Below are 19303 nucleotides of genomic sequence, written 5' to 3'. Positions count from 1 at the left end.
TAGTAAAGCCCAGTATGGACTATCAATACAGATACTGTATGTAGAACCATAGTAAAGCCCAGTATGGACTATCAATACAAAGTGACCATTTAGAATGAGGCCCAGTTCAATGAGAGGAAGTCTTAACAGAACTGGGGGATGACAGACATGAAGTGGGAGGGTGGAGATCTAATATTTTTTTGTGCCAAACACTAAAGCATGATTTTGTAATAAATCTACACCCTATTCCCTATGTAGAACACTACTTTAGACCTGGTCAGAAGCACCGTAGTGCACTACGTAGGGAATAGGGAACCATTTGGAACAGAAAGAGTAATTCCCCTGAACATCTTTCTCTTCCTCATCTGGTTTCTTGAAAAGCCCTTCACTCCTCCCCTCTTCCTCCCCTCCTCCCTTTTCATTCTATTCTATCAGCCACACCACTAGCTCACCTCCACACAATCCATTTACAAGTTAAAGACACACCTTGGAATAAATAACAAAGGAAAACTATTACTAGATGAAGTTTAGTGTTGTATTTTTTATTTCCCATCACCATAAATCATATTTAATCACTGAAAAGTAGCAGACCTAACTTCATCTGTTCCTGACTCTCGATAGTGGATTAAAAAGACCATCAATCTCCAATGATATTAAAGTACTATTCTGAACATTACAGATATACTGAGTGGCAAGTCAAGATATCTGCTGGTTTTATTGTTTGGTCAATAGCACCTCCTGCTGGACAGGTTTAATGTTGCTGGACTGAGCAGTATGGGAGGATGAAAGATGACACATTTAGGGACGGTTTCCTGGACATCTACATTGAACATGCTTTTTAGTCCAGGACTAGGATTAATCTGTGTCTGGGAAACCAGACCATATACTTTAGTAGAAAGTAAGTGATTCCAGCTTGTAGTGGGCTGACTAGTCCTGAATTGTCCTTTTGTTCCTGGACCATTTTCCATGCAGCTCCAAGTGACAGAGAACACATCAATTAGGGCCGAGCCTACAAGCTGATCAATGATACTGAGGAGAATTACATAGAGACAGAGACCCAACTGAGAAAACATATCAATGGTTCTGAATGACAACCAATATACATCAACACCATACATCATGATTCATGGAAATGTGCAAGATTAAAACATTGCAATTAAATAAATATGAATACATTAAATGTTTATTTTAATTCAGAACATCTGAAGATCAAATCAGTTAAATTATTGTACATAAAACAGAGTAGAATGAATCATCACATCTGGGGACCATCACCACCAGAATGACTAGTATCTATGTGGACCCTACTACAGTTTAACCAGCTCAGCTATAGACTACACCAGCATGACTAGTATCTATGTGGACCCTACTACAGTTTAACCAGCTCAGCTATAGACTACACCAGCATGACTAGTATCTATGTGGACCCTACTACAGTTTAACCAGCTCAGCTATAGACTACACCAGCATGACTAGTATCTATGTGGACCCTACTACAGTTTAACCAGCTCAGCTATAGACTACACCAGCATGACTAGTATCTATGTGGACCCTACTACAGTTTAACCAGCTCAGCTATAGACTACACCAGCATGACTAGTATCTATGTGGACCCTACTACAGTTTAACCAGATCAGCTATAGACTACACCAGCATGACTAGTATCTATGTGGACCCTACTACAGTTTAACCAGCTCAGCTATAGACTACACCAGCATGACTAGTATCTATGTGGACCCTACTACAGTTTAACCAGCTCAGCTATAGACGACACCAGCATGACTAGTATCTATGTGGACCCTACTACAGTTTAACCAGCTCAGCTATACACTACACCAGCATGACTAGTATCTATGTGGACCCTACTACAGTTTAACCAGCTCAGCAATAGACTACACCAGCATGACTAGTATCTATGTGGACCCTACTACAGTTTAACCAGCTCAGCTATACACTACACCAGCATGACTAGTATCTATGTGGACCCTACTACAGTTTAACCAGCTCAGCTATAGACTACACCAGCATGACTAGTATCTATGTGGACCCTACTACAGTTTAACCAGCTCAGTTATAGACTACACCAGCATGACTAGTATCTATGTGGACCCTACTACAGTTTAACCAGCTCAGCTATAGACTACACCAGCATGACTAGTATCTATGTGGACCCTACTACAGTTTAACCAGCTCAGCTATAGACTACACCAGCATGACTAGTATCTATGTGGACCCAACTACAGTTTAACCATCTCAGCTATAGACTACACCAGCATGACTAGTATCTATGTGGACCCTACTACAGTTTAACCAGCTCAGCTATAGACTACACCAGCATGACTAGTATCTATGTGGACCCAACTACAGTTTAACCATCTCAGCAGTACTACCATAGATACAAAAACCATCATAGAGCCAAAACCCAGGATAGAGGGCCTGAGTGAATGTGGTCTGGACTCTGTGGAGGAGGGTCATGTTGTCAGAGACACTGTAGAAGGACAGAGTACCTGCCTTGTGATCCAGGTACACTCCTACTCTGGAGGACTGAGGGCCTGATACTTTAGTCACAACATTATTGTGTCTGAAACAATAACCATCACTATAGCACTGTAAACTCCAGGACTTGTTATTGTCTCCAAATCCACTATCTGACCCTGTTCTGCTGATATCTTTATATGAGACTGCTGTATCAACCCTGTCCCCACTCCACTCCACCTCCCAGTAACAGCATCCAGACAGACCCTCTCTACACAGAACCTGACAGTAGTTGGTGAACCTGTCTGGATGGTCAGGATATGGTTCGACTGTGCCAAAACAGGTCACCTTTCTGTTCCCTTCAGACAGAGAGAGGTGTGTGTGTGCTGTGTTTGGGTCCAGTGTGAGCTGACAGGAATCTGGGAGAAGAGCAGAGCAGAGACCAATGAGGGGAGTCAGAACAATAAGTTAAGTCAGATACTGTATCTACCCTGTCTTTGATTAGAGCACAGCAGAGATCAAATCAGAGAAATATGAGGAGTCAGATAGATACCCAGTCTTTGATTAGATCTACTATTGCTATATATTTCTAGAGGGATTGTTAGGAGTGTCAGTAAAAAGAGACTGTTAGTTACTTAACAATAAAGAGACTCACATTGTAACAACTGTTCTCTGGTCTTGGGCTCTGGAGGCAGTACAACATCCACTATATTCACTACAGACACACAAACACATTGACAGAGAGAGGGAATGTTATCATCATACCATATTCCACATGTATATGACTAGTAGGGAACTTTCAATGGTCTAAAGTTGATGTTCTTATTGTTTTCAACACACCTGTAGTGGAGATCTTGGTCCATTCTCCTTTAAGGAAGTCTTCTAGTTTCACTCTCAGTTCAGACACAGTCTTACTCACATCTCCAAAGTACTGAAGAGGACGGACAACAATTCTGGGTAAGTCTGAAGATACACTGATACTGGAGAGAGACTGATAACTCTGGAGAGAGAAAGAGAGAGAGAGAGAGAGAGAGAGAGACAGGGGGAAAGAGAGAGCGAGAGGGGCAGAGAGAGAGAGAGAGAGAGAAACAGAGAGGGAGAGGGACAGAGAGAGAGCGAGAGAGAGAGAGGGACAGAGAGAGAGAGGGGCAGAGAGAGAGAAACAGAGAGGGGAGAGTGATAGAGAGAGAGAGACACAGAGAGAGAGAAAGGGGCAGAGAGAGAGAGAGAGGGACAGAGAGAGAGAGAGAGAGAGAGAGAGAGAGGGAGAAGGACAGAGAGAGATTAAGAGGGAGAGAGGGAGAGAGAGAGAGAGAGAGAGAGAGAGAGAGGGACAGAGCGAGAGAGAGGGACAGAGAGAGATAGAGAGAGAGGGACAGAGAGAGAGAGAAAGGGACAGAGAGAAAGGGAGAGAGAGAGAGACAGAGACAGAGAGAGAGAGGGACAGAGAGAGAGAGAGATAGAGGGACAGAGAGAGAGAGAGAGACACAGAGAGAGAGAGACAGAGAGGGACAAAGAGAGAGTGACAGGGAGAGAGAGAGACAGAGAGAGAGATACAGAGAGAGAGAGAGAGAGAGAGAGAGACAGAGAGAGACAGAGAGAGAGACAGAGAGAGAGAGACAGAGAGAGAGACAGAGACAGGGAGAGAGACAGAGAGAGAGGGACGGACAGAGAGAGAGAGGGACGGACAGGGAGAGAGAGAGAGAGAGAGAGAGAGAGAGAGAGGACAACATAATGATTGAGATGAATAGTTTCACGTTAAGTTAATTTCATATCACATGTAACAAGGCAGTTTAGTTACCTGGAGGAAATGGATGTGATCCTCTGTGTGTGAGAGCTGCTCCAGCTCAGTGCTTCTCTTCCTCAGCTCAGCTATCTCCTTTTTCAGTTGCTCCAGGAGTCCTTCAGCTTGACTCACTTGAGCCTTCTCTTGGGCTCTGATCAGCTCCTTCACCTCGGAGCTCCTTCTCTCAATAGAGCGGATCAGCTCAGTAAAGATCTGATCACTGTCCTCCACTGCTGCCTGTGCAGAGCGCTGTTAAGAGAGAGAGAGAGACAGAGAGACAGAGAGAGAGAGAGACAGAGAGACAGAGAGAGAGACAGAGAGAGAGAGAGAGACAGAGAGAGAGACAGTAGGTACAGTAGCCTCTGCACCTCATTGAGTCAGAGCGCTGCCACCCTGCTCTCCATGTCCACCAGGCCTTGTCCCCCCTCCTGGACAGGCAGGTACAGAACACCGCTTGGCCCTGCTCTACTCTCCTCCCTCCTGGTCCCCCCTCCAGTAGCCTGCCCCGTAGCAGAGCTAGACCCAGCCTCTGCCCCCTGAGTCCTAGTAGGCTGGACAATAGAACGAGTCAAAACGGCCAAAGAACGTTGTCTGAGCTGGAACACTAGCGAGGTCATAGCAAATGAATTGAAACGAACCTTCACAGAGCCTCTTCTGACTGGAATGATCCTTAGAATTCCATTTCCCTAAATGGCACCAAAAATGTCTACCTTCTTATTTGACCACTAAAACCTGTTCTTAGGACCAAACTGAAAAATAACAACTGGTGTAGAAAGTAAACACCCGCACCTCGATTGTGCCAAGTGTGTTTATGTCTGCGTTACCAGGAAGTAGGAAAAAACGGGCAACTTCTGACTATTTCTGGTCTAGCGATCGATGACAGCAGAGGACGCTGCCCAACCTTATGTCATTAGAAAGAGGAGATTCTCCTGATTAAAATGGTGTCCGACATGAAAACATCTAAATTTACACATTGTGAGATATTTAGTGAAATAAACAGAAAAACCATAACTAAGCTACTCAAACTTACATCATTAGAAATAATAGGTTATCCTGATTAAAATGGTGTAGAACTTTAAACCATTAAAATAAATACATCTATTACAGATAATTGGAGAAATAGACATGTCCCTATTTCCCCAAAACAATGGCAGTCTGAAAGTTATAACAGCAGTCTTTTAATTAACCAGCTTACCATTTATCTACGACCATTTGACTTTGTGTTTAACATTTAGTGGTTTGTAATCTAGTGGTTAAGAACGTTGGGCAGTAACTGAAAGGTGGCTGGTTCCAATCCCCGAGCAGACTAGGTGAAAAATCTGTAAATCGCTTTTTTTTAGGCAGATTTGGGCTCTTAACCCTAGTGGCTCTGGATAAGAGTGTCTGCTAAATGACTCACATGTAAACGTGAACTAGACCTCTGTGAAAGGGCAACAGGTAGCCTAGTGGTTAGAGTGTTTGGCCAGGCAGCAGGAAGCCTAGTGGTTAGAGCATTGGGCCGGGCAGCAGGTAGTCTAGTGGTAAGAGCTTTAGACCGGGCAGCAGGTAGTCTAGTGGTTAGAGTGTTTGGCCAGTTACCGAAAGGTTTCTGGATTGAATCCCCGAGCTGACAAGGTAAAAATATGTCGTTCTGCCCCTGAACAAGGCAGTTAACCTACTGTTCCCTGGTAGGCCATCATTGTAAATAAGAATTTGTTCTTAACTGACTTGCCTAGTTAAATAAAGGTTACATTTAAAATATAAAAAGCGTGGCATTAACTTTTCATTATTCACAGACAGACTCTCCTGAAAACTGCTCAGCAAAGCAAAGGCTCTTTTGAGATCTACCAGATTTATATTAAAAAAGCTCATTTTCAGTGTCTGTGTTCAGTGTGTGTTTATATGTTAAGGGGGTTTTACTTTGGCAGATAATGTCACCCATTTAAATATATACATTTTAATATAATTAACTAAATGTATGATGTTTTTGGTTTATGTCAGTTTTATTATGCTATAGATGGATATTTTATGGTTGTTAGTGATAAAATGAACTATAACACTTTATATTTTGCAATTCTGAGTAATTACTACTTTAGTAAGAATATCCACTGTATTCAGTACTGCTGATAATGCTAAATAATTCCAATAGATGGCAGCATAAGACAGTACAGATTAGTTCAGGTCAAGTACAAGTATCCAACTCAACAAGCCCCTCCAAAAGCTTGTTCCGTCTGCGAGCAGCGAGCACTCTGCCTTCTCCCACAAGAGAGGGGCATGTTGAGGTACATTTACTAACCGTGAGGGCTGCATGATGTAATTTATTGTCGGGCTGGAAGATGCATCGTCTTTTCTATTCCGAGGCTGTTTACTCCCAACATGACATATTAACATGATGTTATAATGCATGTTTACTAGGGTTGAGGTCAGCACATCTGACTAGTGGTTATTTGACCAGGGTTCAATACCTGCTATAGTTAATATTGTTTTGATCTCCCAAAAGCAACACAGGACTAACAAGAGATACTGTATATAGCTAACTAAAGTAATGATTGACCATTTTAGAAAATCATGGGACATATACAGTGAGGGAAAAAAGTATTTGATCCCCTGCTGATTTTGTACGTTTGCCCACTGACAAAGAAATTATCAGTCTATAATTGTAATGGTAGGTTTATTTGAACAGTGAGAGACAGAATAACAACAAAAAAATCCAGAAAAACACATGTCAAAAATGTTATAAAATGATTTGCATTTTAATGAGGGAAATAAGTATTTGACCCCTCTGCAAAACATGACTTAGTACTTGTTGGCAAAACCCTTGTTGGCAATCACAGAGGTCAGATGTTTCTTGTAGTTGGCCACCAGGTTTGCACACATCTCAGGAGGGATTTTGTCCCACTCCTCTTTGCAGATCTTCTCCAAGTCATTAAGGTTTCGAGGCTGACGTTTGGCAACTCGAACCTTCAGCTCCCTCCATTGATTTTCTATGGGATTAAGGTCTGGAGACTGGCTAGGTCACTCCAGGACCTTAATGTGCTTCTTCTTGAGCCACTCCTTTGTTGCCTTGGCCATATGTTTTTGGTCATTGTCATGCAGGAATACCCATCCACGACCCATTTTCATTGCCCTGGCTGAGGGAAGGAGGTTCTCACCCAAGATTTGACGGTACATGGCACCGTCCATCGTCCCTTTGATGCAGTGAAGTTGTCCTGTCCCCTTAGCAGAAAAACACCCCCAAAGCATAATGTTTCCACCTCCATGTTTGACGGTGGGGATGGTGTTCTTGGGGTCATAGGCAGCATTCCTCCTCCTCCAAACACGGCGAGTTGAGTTGATGCCAAAGAGCTCAATTTTGGTCTCATCTGACCACAACACTTTCACCCAGTTGTCCTCTGAATCATTCAGATGTTCATTGGCAAACTTCAGACCGGCATGTATATGTGCTAAATTGAGCAGGGGGACCTTGCGGGCGCTGCAGGATTTCAGTCCTTCACGGCGTAGTGTGTTACCAATTGTTTTCTTGGTGACTATGGTCCCAGCTGCCTTGAGATCATTGACAAGATCCTCCCGTGTAGTTCTGGGCTGATTCCTCACCGTTCTCATGATCATTGCAACTCCACGAGGTGTGATCTTGCATGGAGCCCCAGGCCGAGGGAGATTGACAGTTCTTTTGTGTTTCTTCCATTTGCGAATAATCGCACCAACTGTTGTCACCTTCTCAGCAAGCTGCTTGGCGATGGTCTTGTAGCCCATTCCAGCCTTGTGTAGGTCTACAATCTTGTCCCTGACATCCTTGGAGAGCTCTTTGGTCTTGGCCATGGTGGAGAGTTTGGAATGTGATTGATTGATTGCTTCTGTGGACAGGTGTCATTTTTACAGGTAACAAGCTGCGGTTAGGAGCACTCCCTTTAAGAGTGTGCTCCTAATCTCAGCTCTTTACCTGTATAAAAGACACCTGGGAGCCAGAAATCTTTCTGATTGAGAGGGGGTCAAATACTTATTTACCTCATTAAAATTCTAATTAATTTATAACATTTTTGACATGAGTTTTTCTGGATTGTTTTGTTGTTATTCTGTCTCTCACTATTCAAATAAACCAACCATTAAAATTATAGATGGATCATTTCTTTGTCAGTGGGCAAACGTACAAAATCAGCAGGGGATCAAATTCTTTTTTCCCTCACTGTAGTCTTTGGTTGCATGCTATTTTATGTCAATCTTATTGCTGCTTGTAGCCTATAACTGATGCTTCGTGGTCTTATGCTGCCATCTATTGGAAATATTTACCAATTAAAAGTTATTAATTCACTTAAATACATTGGTGAGGCAGCTGAGAAATAAAGTGTATTTAATTCGAGAGATCAGTCTCAAACCTGCCCCACCTGTCCCACGCCAATTGCTGGACTTTCACATAGAGGTTACTATGTCACCCAGTTCAAACCACATTTAACATATAAAACAAATGAGTCTTGTTTATCAAGTGTTCTGCCTTGCAATAATAAATATAATAAAATAACTAATAAAAGGCAACTGCTTACATAGGTTTTATTTAAAAAATAATAAATGCTATTTAGTACTAAAATGGTATTTACTAAAATAATATTATTACTAAAATAGTTGTAGGCCACCCTACCCTAGAATTAGGGTTCAGGCTAAAATAGGTTATACGTACAGTTAGAGTTTCTGTACAGTACTTGTGACAGTGTTCAATATAACTAATAGGAGTTGGCAGGGTGAAACATGACCTAAAATAAGACCTGTTTTTTCAATACAACTAATAGGAGCTGGCAGGGTGAAACATGACCTAAAATAAGACCTGTTTTTTCAATACAACTAATAGGAGCTGGCAGGGAGAAACATGACCTAAAATAAGACCTGTTTGTTCAATACAACTAATAGGAGCTGGCAGGGTGAAACATGACCTAAAATAAGGCCTGTTTTTTCAATACAACTAATAGGAGCTGGAAGGGTGAAACATGACCTAAAATAAGACCTGTTTGTTCAATACAACTAATAGGAGCTGGCAGGGTGAAACATGACCTAAAATAAGGCCTGTTTTTTCAATACAACTAATAGGAGCTGGAAGGGTGAAACATGACCTAAAATAAGACCTGTTTTTTCGCGTTTACTTCAAAACTACACCAAACAGCTGGGACATATGGTAATATTATATAACTGGGCTCCTTGGCGGATGCAATGAACGAGTTTTATCAGTAAATGTGGTTAAAAATGTAGTGTCCAGCCTAGTCCTAGCCCCCGCTGCTGGCTGGTCACGCTTGTCTGCCTTAAACAAACCCTGTGTACCACCCCTCCCCTGTTTAACCTTGAATTTAGTTGAGAAACAAACACTCGTCTACGAAAAGAGACACCCAGCCGAGAGCCACGAAACGAAAACAACTTGTACATTGACCAAAACGAACCAACTCTTTACGGATCTGTTCGGTCGTAATAAATGGAGGCAGATTAGACACCACTAATATTATCGAAATCAGCACCAACACCCCTCACATAAATCATACTGGTAACTAGCCGGGTAACAAGACTCACCTTTTACATTACCACAACCACCGCCTTGTTCATTCTGGATACAGAGTGTATATGTTCCTCTCCCACCTGTTCACCGACCATGATCAATAATTCCTCCACACCATTCTCCAGAATGCACCTGAAGAGACAGTGTTTCTTCTCCACTCGGTTGAGGACATCACACCTCCCAAACAAACTACCCTACTCCCCCCTCAACTCTAACCGATAAACAGTGGAAACTAATATATAAACCCTTAACAACTACAAAATACATTTGGAAAATACGCAAAAAGAATAGTAGCCCTCCTCAGGAACCACAAAACCCTCACACAACACCTTCTTCTTCTATGATATAATGGCGGTCCTCAAACCAACGTTAAGGTGCATGGCGCCACCTACTGTGCTGGAGTGTGTTCAATCACGGTTTAAACCATTTCTAAATCCTCCTATCTAACTCAGTACTTCTGAGAAAATAAAAAAGAGTCCTACTAACTTCTAATAGACCCTCCCCCATCCCCCAAATCCCTTCCAAACCCCCCAACCCCATCCAACCTCAATGACCCTACACTTCAATCTTTCCCTCTCTTCAACATCCTTACAACAATATAACAACACATGGTCCACCGTTTCATTGACAATACCCTCTAGACACAAACCATTCACATGCTGCCAACCAGATGTAAGGACCAGTTCAATGTACAATGTCCTAAACACAATCGAGTAAACACCACCTCTTCCTTCCTAATCTGACCTTTGAACCTTGGTCCACCGATCTTTAGAGGACATATAAATGCCGTCCCTTGTGCCCAGAGTCCCCATCTCTTCTGCCACACATCTATCAAAATGTCTCTGATCTTACATTTGTCCTCACCTCTACCCAGTGGAACATTAATATATATTATATCTTGTAGTAAAGCTCTTTTAGATAACTGGTCTACAATTTCATTCCCTTCCACACCTGAATGTGCTGGGACCCAGCAGAATCTCACAACTACACCCATTCTCTCATTTCTCAATAATAACATTAATACCAACAACTGTCCAACCAAAACCACAGCCTTGTCTATTAGTATATTCCCAACAGTCATCTAGAACACTAGCAGTGGGATGCTCAACCTCACAGCCTTGCAACCAATAAGATAATGACAATTTATTACGCCGTATACCCAAAGGCATCTCATCTGCCTCCACTAGTAAGACACATACAGATGTTGATTTAAATGCACCAATAAATATCATTAAAGCTATATACTGGATTCTGTCCAGCTTAAGTCTTTGCTGCTGTTCCATAAACTATACACCCGTAATCAATTGTCGTCCTGATCAGAGCTCTATAAATATCCATCAACGATTGTCTGTCAGCACCCCATTCATAACCAGAGACTCACACAACCAACTACCACGAAAGTGATGGAATGAGAGAGAGAGACATCGTTACAACACTGTAAATAGACATAATATAACGTTTCTTCTTCTTTGGAGTTTAACGGCGGTTGGCATCCTATATGTTGCATTACTGCCCCCAACTGGACAATAATATAAATCTATTTTACTTTGTGATACAAAATGGGAAAAGGAACATCTCATATTTATTCAAATAAAACAACACCCTTCCAACTAACCCTACACTCATTAAAAACCCACTACCCCATTCCACTACTTTGACCCTATCTGCTCCTGCACCATGCCAACTAACCCTACTCTCATTAAAAACCCACTACCCCATTCCACTACTTTGACCGTATCTGCTCCTGCACCATGCCAACTAACCCTACACTCATTAAAAACCCACTACCCCATTCCACTACTTTGACCCTATCTGCTCCTGCACCATGCCAACTAACCCTACACTCATTAAAAACCCACTACCCCATTCCACTACTTTGACCCTATCTGCTCCTGCACCATGCCAACTAACCCTACACTCATTAAAACCCACTACCCCATTCCACTACTTTGACCCTATCTGCTCCTGCAACATGCCAACTAACCCTACATTCATTAAAAACCCACTACCCATTCCACTACTTTGACCCTATCTGCTCCTGCACCATGCCAACTAACCCTACACTCATTAAAAACCCACTACCCCATTCCACTACTTTGACCCTATCTGCTCCTGCACCATGCCAACTAACCCTACACTCATTAAAAGCCCCTACCCCATTCCACTACTTTGACCCTTTCTGCTCCTGCACCATGCCAACTAACCCTACACTCATTAAAAACCCACTACCCCATTCCACTACTTTGACCCTATCTGCTCCTGCACCATGCCAACGACCTGGGAGGACGGGACACCACCACTCAACACACCCTGGAACTCTTCTGAAGTCAAATCTCGTATGACCAAATACTTCTCTGCAGCTGCCACCACAACATCTATCGTCTGTGATTTACGTTCCATTTCTGCGGTACAGTTGATAACCATTGCTTTGAACTCTAAGAAGCCAACCTTACTGAAGCTTATATCACTCATTGGCCAATTCCTCTGTGCTGTCACAGATCTACTACTCACAGGGATCCTCTCAAGATCCCTCAGCCTTGACCCATCCTCCTCTACTTTCTTCACTGCCTCAGCATACGCCACCTTCTGCACTACTCTGACTCTAGCCACCTTAACCTGCCTCTCTCTCACCAGACACCACTTATCCCCAGCAACATGGACACCCCTACAGTTGACGCAACTTTATCCACTGAAACTTCACAATCCTCTATCCCATGACCTCCTGCACACTTCCCACATCTTGGAATCTCCCTCCTACAAACTGCTGCAACATGACCATAAACGTTTCACCTGAAACAGCTCAGTGGATTCAACACAAAGACTCTAACAGGATAACTGATATATCCCAACATGACTTTGTCGGGTAAAGACTCAAATGCTGACAGTGACTCCTCTGTTTCACCACGCTCACCACCTGGTCTGCTTCACACCAAACGGCGGGCATCACAAACACCAAGAGCCTTCAACTTCAATTGCTCCACCTCCACACTAACGCTACCCCAGAAATCACTCCTTTCAATGGTGCCCTGTTCCTAAGAGCAAAACAAGAATCAGATCTTGACCCAAGTTGCGTGACACGGAGCGACCACTCTCTCTGGTCAGAAGAAACACGAACAAATATCGATAGTCCCACCCACCGTGAAACCACAAAAAAACTCTGTTTTCCAATTGATTTATAACATTTGAAATGTCTCTATTCCATTGAAACTTTTGTGAGTGTAATGTTTACTGTTCATTTCTGTTCATTTGTAAACATATGATTCCCATGCCAATAAAGCCCTTTGAATTAATTTGAGAGAGAGAGAGTGCTCCATGTTAATGTATAGGGGACATGAGTCAGTCATGGTTACTCATGGTTATGTGATGAGGTAGCCCCGCCTGTGACTTCTAAATCAGTGTCGGCCCAATAGGGAATGTTCTCTTGGTGTAATGGTCAATATGTTGGTTTCTCCTGCAGTAGACCTGTGTTCATATCCTGTCAGTTACATTAAGCAGTCAATTCTCTGAAAGGAGTCCAGACAGCCTGTTCTCAACAGTGGGGTTAGTAGGATTGGAGAGGGGCCCCTCTCTCTCTCTCTGACTGGAGGAGAGAAGTGAAATGGTGTGTCTCCTCTGGTCAACAATACTCACCTTGAAAGACTCCACAGCCTGTTGGAGCTCCTTCAGCTCCTTCTTTCTCTCCTGGAATCTCTGCTGGACCTTCTGCTGACTCATCCCCAGCTGCCTCTGTGGAGAATCACTCTTCAATGAGCTATCAAGCTTTATTTGTCCAGTAGATCAATAGTATAGTAATGTGACATGGACCCATAGAAGATAAGGATCAAAATATTGAGGAAGTGTCTGTCTGAAATTATATCATTATGTAGTCATGTGAATGATTATAGTTTTAACAGGGAGTTGATTGGGTGTTTGAAAACGAATGATAATGATGTTTGATAACTAATGATAATGATGTTTGACTTGTTGGATTCTAGCTAGAAATATACTTATTCATGTTACCATACTATAACGTATTGATGACTTTACATGTATAAGGAATGTATATGTTGGGGTCAATGAAGGGTGGATAGGAACTTGGTGTATGGAAAGTTACTGAGAGAGACAAGGGGAAGTGCTGAAATATTCTGTTCAAATATGTTATTGTTGAATATCAATGTTCCTAACGAGGGAGGCAAAGGGCAACTAGTTTCAGTCTCTGATAAGGCAGGCCAGCTGCAGAACTAGGGAGGAGACAGGAATTCAACAGTCTAGTTAGTCTCTGATAAGGCAGGACAGCTGCAGAACTAGGGAGGAGCCAGGAATTCGGCTCGAGTTCAAGTCAACAGACGAAGTGAGAAGAAACCTCTGGGAGGGGGGGCCAGAGAGGCCCACCCCAACGACCCTCCTACTACAGTCTTATCTCACACACACTTCCACACCCACCAAGGTTCTAGCATCAGGCAGGGCCATGACTACACCAGTGAGAGGAACCAATTCAGTTCCTGCCTAGCAACAGAGATGTATTGGCTGTCTAGATGTGTAACAATTGACCCTGCCTAGTATGAGGTTATAAATATATGTTATTGTGTAATCATACATTGTCTTTGAGCTGTATGACCCAGTGGGTGAATAAACTTGGTTTGAGTTTTAACTCTGTCTGTTCAGAACCTAACAGACTTTAGAAAATGGTGATACATTTGAAGAATCTGGGTTAACATATCTATATAATCAAGGTTTGTGTTCATAGTTGTAGATCAATTTCATTTGAATGATCTCATATTCAAACAGCCTTAGTTCCTACTGTATCTTTAATTCTTAGTTTATCAGACAGTCACCAACAAGTTGTTCTGGTCTTACCTGTTTCTCAGTCCTCTCTGCTGCAGCTGACACTGTATCATGGCCTTTATGTTCATCCATCACACACTGATAACAGATACCCTGCTGATCGGTACGACAGTAAACCTCCAGCAGTTTGTCATGATGAGAGCAGATCTTCTCCTGTAGTTGTGCGGTGGCTTTGACCAGCTTGTGCTTCTTCAAAGCAGGAGATTCGTAGTGAGATTGGAGGTGAGTCTCACAGTAAGAGGCCAGACACGGCAGACAGGACATGAGGGCTTTCCGCTTTCTGGTCCCAGTGCAGACATCACACACCACATCTCCAGGTCCAGCACAGCACAGAGCAGGAAGGGGAGCAGCCTGGAGTCCTGTCTTCCTCAGTTTCTCCACCATGTCAGCCAACATGTTATTTTTCCTCAGATTAGGCCTTGGAGTGAAGGTCTCTCTGCACTGAGGACAGCTATAGACCCCTTTCAGAACATCCTTATCCCAGCAGTCCTCAATACAGCTCCTACAGTAACTGTGTCCACAGGGGATGGTGACCGGTTCCTTCAGTAGATCCAGACAGACAGAACAACAGAACTGGTCCTGGTCCAGCAGAACTCCCTGCTGAGCCATTTGGACGGTTGTTCACTCTCACACAGACAGACGACACAGAGACTCAGATCAGTTTAGTTTCCACAGAAGAGAGTCTGTGGGAGGGGGAGGGATTTCCTTGTTCTGCCAGATGGCTGGGGTTAGAGGGAGGGAGGGGTTAGAGGGAAGGAGGGGTTAGAGGGAGGGAACAAGGGAAGGAGGGGTGCTGGGAGGGAGAGAGAGAGATCTGCATACAACGTCTAGAGGGAGACAAATATTTTAGTTCCTAGTTTAGGACCCTTAATATGGAATACATCTAACAAAATGTGAGTTGTTAGCATATATAAAGGTTAACAGTTTCTATGAAGTACATAGTATAAATATTTTAATGACCTTTATAATGCCTTATAATACACTTATGTGTTCTAACATTACAGTGTGGTTATTACTGTTAGGCCTAGGATCAGGGTTAGAGGTACTACATTCAGCAGTAACCATAGACATATCTAGGACTAAAAAGAGAAGATGTTTTACAATCAGAGTTCTTTGTATCTCTTCTTAGTCATACAGATCCCCCCACATCTTATAGGTGGACGGGGTTATGAACATATCCTATACATTATTTCTGAAACCCGATGAAATGAAACTGTCTTATAGAGACAAGTCTCTATACCTCTCAGTCTCTAAACCACAAGGATACCTGTCACCTTGACAGTGTGTCTCTATACCTCTCAGTCTCTAAACCACTAGGATACCTGTCACCTTGACAGTGTGTCTCTATACCTCTCAGTCTCTAAACCACTAGGATACCTGTCACCTTGACAGTGTGTCTCTATACCTCTCAGTCTCTAAACCACTAGGATATCTGTCATCTTGACAGTATGTCTCTATACCTCTCAGTCTCTAGAGCAGCAGACTGAGGGTCCGTCTCAGCAGAGGGAGAGAGCAGCAGCCTGAGGGTCAGTCTCAGCAGAGGGATAGAGCAGCAGACTGAGGGTCAGTCTCAGCAGAGGGAGAGAGCAGCAGACTGAGGGTCAGTCTCAGCAGAGGGAGAGAGCAGCAGACTGAGGGTCAGTCTCAGCAGAGGGATAGAGCAGCAGACTGAGGGTCCGTCTCTCAACATCCCTCCACTCTCTCTGCTGCTTGTTGTACATCACATACATAGTGTAGACAGATAATAGCAGGCTTCCCCCTCCATACATACATAGTATAGACAGATAATAGCAGGCTTCCCCCTCCATACATACTGTGACGTAGAAGTCCGTCACTGGCCGCGGGCAGCATTTGGTACTTTAACGCACGCACACATTCATCACTCCTCCCTGCTCCGTTATCAGATAAGTTAACAATGTGGGTCGACACACAAGTTAACGTCTCTATCTTAGTACATACATTTCACACCTACTTCAGTAACCAGTTAGGGTATAAAGAAATAAAGACAGGTGTTCATATTTAATATAAGCAATATTTAGTATACTTATCGATGTTATGGATGAGCACGGTTGTTTGTTCTGTTCCTCTCTCTCTCCATCTCTGTAGCTTCCAGGTATGCTGGATAAGGACCCGAGCTAAGGGAATTGGGCTTACTTTGTAGTGCCTGTCCGGAATGGCTCATTAATGTAAACGGGCATATTGGAAGACACTGTCAGTAGTGAATTAATTTTGTAAATGTTATATTGTGATGTTGTTTCATAAACGTGTTGCAATGTATATATTTTGGTATGTTTAGATAAATGGAAACTGTATGTTGAATAGGTAATTGCTTAATTAATTAGTGTTAATTGTTCTGAGGGGAGGGGCTACCCCTACAAAAGGAGCCTCTCTTTCAGTTCATGGAGAGGCATTTTGGATTGAGCTGTGGGTGGGGCAGCTTTGTTTTTAAGCTGTCTCATAAGGTATACGTTTGATGGCAGTACTGTTGTTTTGTTCCGGAATCACTATGTAAATAAACACCGTTGCACAGAAGAACTTTTGCGGCTCCGCCATCTTTTTATTTTTATAGAGGTTAGGTTTTCCAGTTTAGCCTTCTGGCCTACTCTACGTGACATATGGTGGCAGCAGTGGGATGGCGCACCGCAAATCAGTGAATTCCAACAAGAGAGGTAAAGGAATGCGTACAGGATTGCGTTCTCAGCAGCAGCATCAACTGTCATAAAAGGTAATTGAAGTTGAAACTGGGTGGAATACCATGGAATCTTCTGGTGAAGAGGTTAATTATGAGAAACTAGGAGCCCGACCAAGGGGCCAAACACAACCAGAACTGTTTGAACTACCGGTTGAACCAGCAGATACAGCAATAAGAGACCAGCTGACTGAAGGAGCAGTTGGGGGACCAGAACCACACCCAACCATGGTAGCCCTTTTCCAGCAACTTTTCACCTGCCTTGAGAAGAGGGACGAAGACCTCAAGCAGGAGTTTCGGGGCCTACGCCAATCTATCCTCACAGCTCCTCACCAAGTGGAACTCGTCAGTGAGAGCCCAAGATTGGGTCTGCCAACACCAGGACGACAAAGGCTCGACGCAGCAGGGACTTCAACTCCACAGCAGGATCCCCAAGCAGTAATGAGGCCAGCACCAGGAGACCAGTCCAGCAGTGTTAACGTTCATCTTCCAGCATTCCTGAGGAAGGAGCCAAAGATGCCCTCATACCAGCAGGGGGAGGACATTGAAAACTACTTGCTGAGGTTTGAGCGAATGGCCAAGACGTGGCAGTGGCCGGAAGTAGAGTGGGCCTGCAGGCTTGTCCCATTGCTCACGGGCAAGGCCTTAGAGGCTTACACAGCAATGGATGAGGGGCTGTCCAACGTCTACAAGGGCTTGAAGGAAGCGCTGCTGATGAAGTTCGACATCTCCTCGGAGACCTACCGTCAACGCTTTAGAGCTGCATCGACGCCATCGGGTGAGTCACCGACAGAGACGTACCACCGCCTCAAGGGTCTCTACCGACGATGGGTTCAACCAGAGGAGAAGACACAGGACGAGATCGGTGAGGTCATCATCCTCGAGCAACTTCTACAAGTTCTACCACACGACATTCGAACCTGGGTTCGAGAGCACGAGCCCAAGGACGGGCTTATGGCGGCCAAGCTTGCGCTGCAGTACCATAATGCACGTAAAGGGGGCCCACCACGACCTGCAGCACCCGCTCCAAGGAGTCTCCGAGACACAAGGGACATCAGAGATACCCGAGATGGTGGAGGTAACTCTGGGGGTTATGTGTCTGGGAGGAGGGAGGTAAGGGATTATGCAGTTCGCTCTGATGGGAGGGGTCTGACCTGTTTTTACTGCCGACAGCAGGGGCACAAGGCTTCAATGTGTCCGCTACGTAAATCCAAGCTCTCAGGTTACTGTTATGTGCCCAGAGAGGGGGATGGTGTTCAGAATAGACAGACTGGGGAAGGGTCAGTCTTGGTACCTGTAAAAGTGAATGGTAAAAGTCTTACTGCTATGATTGACACCGGCAGTTCCCTGTCGTTGATCAGAAAATGTAATGTACCTGTTAATGACATTGATTACGGTCACCAGACACTGATCCAATGTGTCCATGGTGACCAGTCACAGCAGCCCACAGCTGAACTCACAGTGGAGATTCAGGGTCAGAAATACCTCCTCAAAGTTGGGGTAATGGAGAAGCTACCTTTTGAGATGATTTTGGGGAGGGATGTGCCTGTACTCTCTGATCTGTTGGGAAGTGTGGGGGTCAGCTATATGAGCAGTCAGTTTGCCAGTCTGATGTTCAGGTGTCATGTTCAGTTGTCACTCGTGCACAGGCCAAAGCTGGTTTACAACCTCTGCCTGACTTGTGTGATAGTCTGTGTGAGGGGGAACCAAAGGGCCCAGAAAGTCACGCCGCCAGCGGCGTCTTGAGAAGTATGTGGGAACCCCTGTACCTGTTGCTGATGTGTCTGGGTTAGAAGTGCAATGGGAAGTTCCACAAAATTTTGCTACACTGCAGAAGTCTGACGCAACCTTGAAAGGTTTATTTGATAAGGCCTTAGCTGGGGACAGCCAATCTTCATGTGGGGGAATATACACAGTAGACAACCACATACTCTACCTTGGGTCAGAAGCAGATAGCAGGAAGTTAGTGGTGCCATCTACATGTAGACCACTTGTTCTCAACCTTGCACATACAGTTCCATGGGCAGGCCATCTAAGG

At 43.9% G+C, this 19303-nt stretch overlaps 2 protein-coding genes across 2 annotated transcripts; one reads left to right on the top strand and one right to left on the bottom strand.

Annotated features, from left to right (window-relative positions):
• Positions 1-2077: 2077 nt before the first annotated feature.
• On the bottom strand, positions 2078-15907 carry LOC106568624 (tripartite motif-containing protein 16). Its single transcript, XM_045711309.1, has 6 exons — positions 14589-15907; positions 13383-13478; positions 4256-4489; positions 3295-3454; positions 3110-3169; positions 2078-2873 (listed from the first exon to the last, which is right to left on the bottom strand). The coding sequence occupies exons 1-6, from the start codon at positions 15183-15185 to the stop codon at positions 2341-2343; spliced, it is 1680 nt and encodes a 559-aa protein (XP_045567265.1). The 5' UTR covers positions 15186-15907; the 3' UTR covers positions 2078-2340.
• A 1237-nt stretch (positions 15908-17144) lies between these two features.
• Positions 17145-19011, top strand: LOC106578888 (uncharacterized). The gene has a single exon (XM_045711311.1). The coding sequence runs from the start codon at positions 17332-17334 to the stop codon at positions 19009-19011; it is 1680 nt and encodes a 559-aa protein (XP_045567267.1). The 5' UTR covers positions 17145-17331.
• Positions 19012-19303: the final 292 nt, after the last annotated feature.

This window comes from Salmo salar, unplaced genomic scaffold (assembly GCF_905237065.1).
Source record: "Salmo salar unplaced genomic scaffold, Ssal_v3.1, whole genome shotgun sequence".
NCBI classification, from domain to species: Eukaryota; Metazoa; Chordata; class Actinopteri; order Salmoniformes; family Salmonidae; genus Salmo; species Salmo salar.
The sequence above is the reverse complement of the archived record's forward strand: the minus strand, read 5'-3'. Positions and strand labels throughout refer to the sequence as shown.

Coding starts and splice junctions, on each gene's coding strand:
- LOC106568624 (XM_045711309.1), bottom strand. CDS start 15,185: ATGGCTCAGCAGGGAGTTCTGCTGGACCAGGACCAGTTCTGTTGTTCT. Junction 3,455..4,255: donor ATCACATCCATTTCCTCCAG/GTAACTAAACTG, acceptor TTCTCTCTCCAG/AGTTATCAGTCTCTCTCCAG. Junction 3,170..3,294: donor GACCAAGATCTCCACTACAG/GTGTGTTGAAAA, acceptor GTGTGTCTGTAG/TGAATATAGTGGATGTTGTA.
- LOC106578888 (XM_045711311.1), top strand. CDS start 17,332: ATGGAATCTTCTGGTGAAGAGGTTAATTATGAGAAACTAGGAGCCCGA.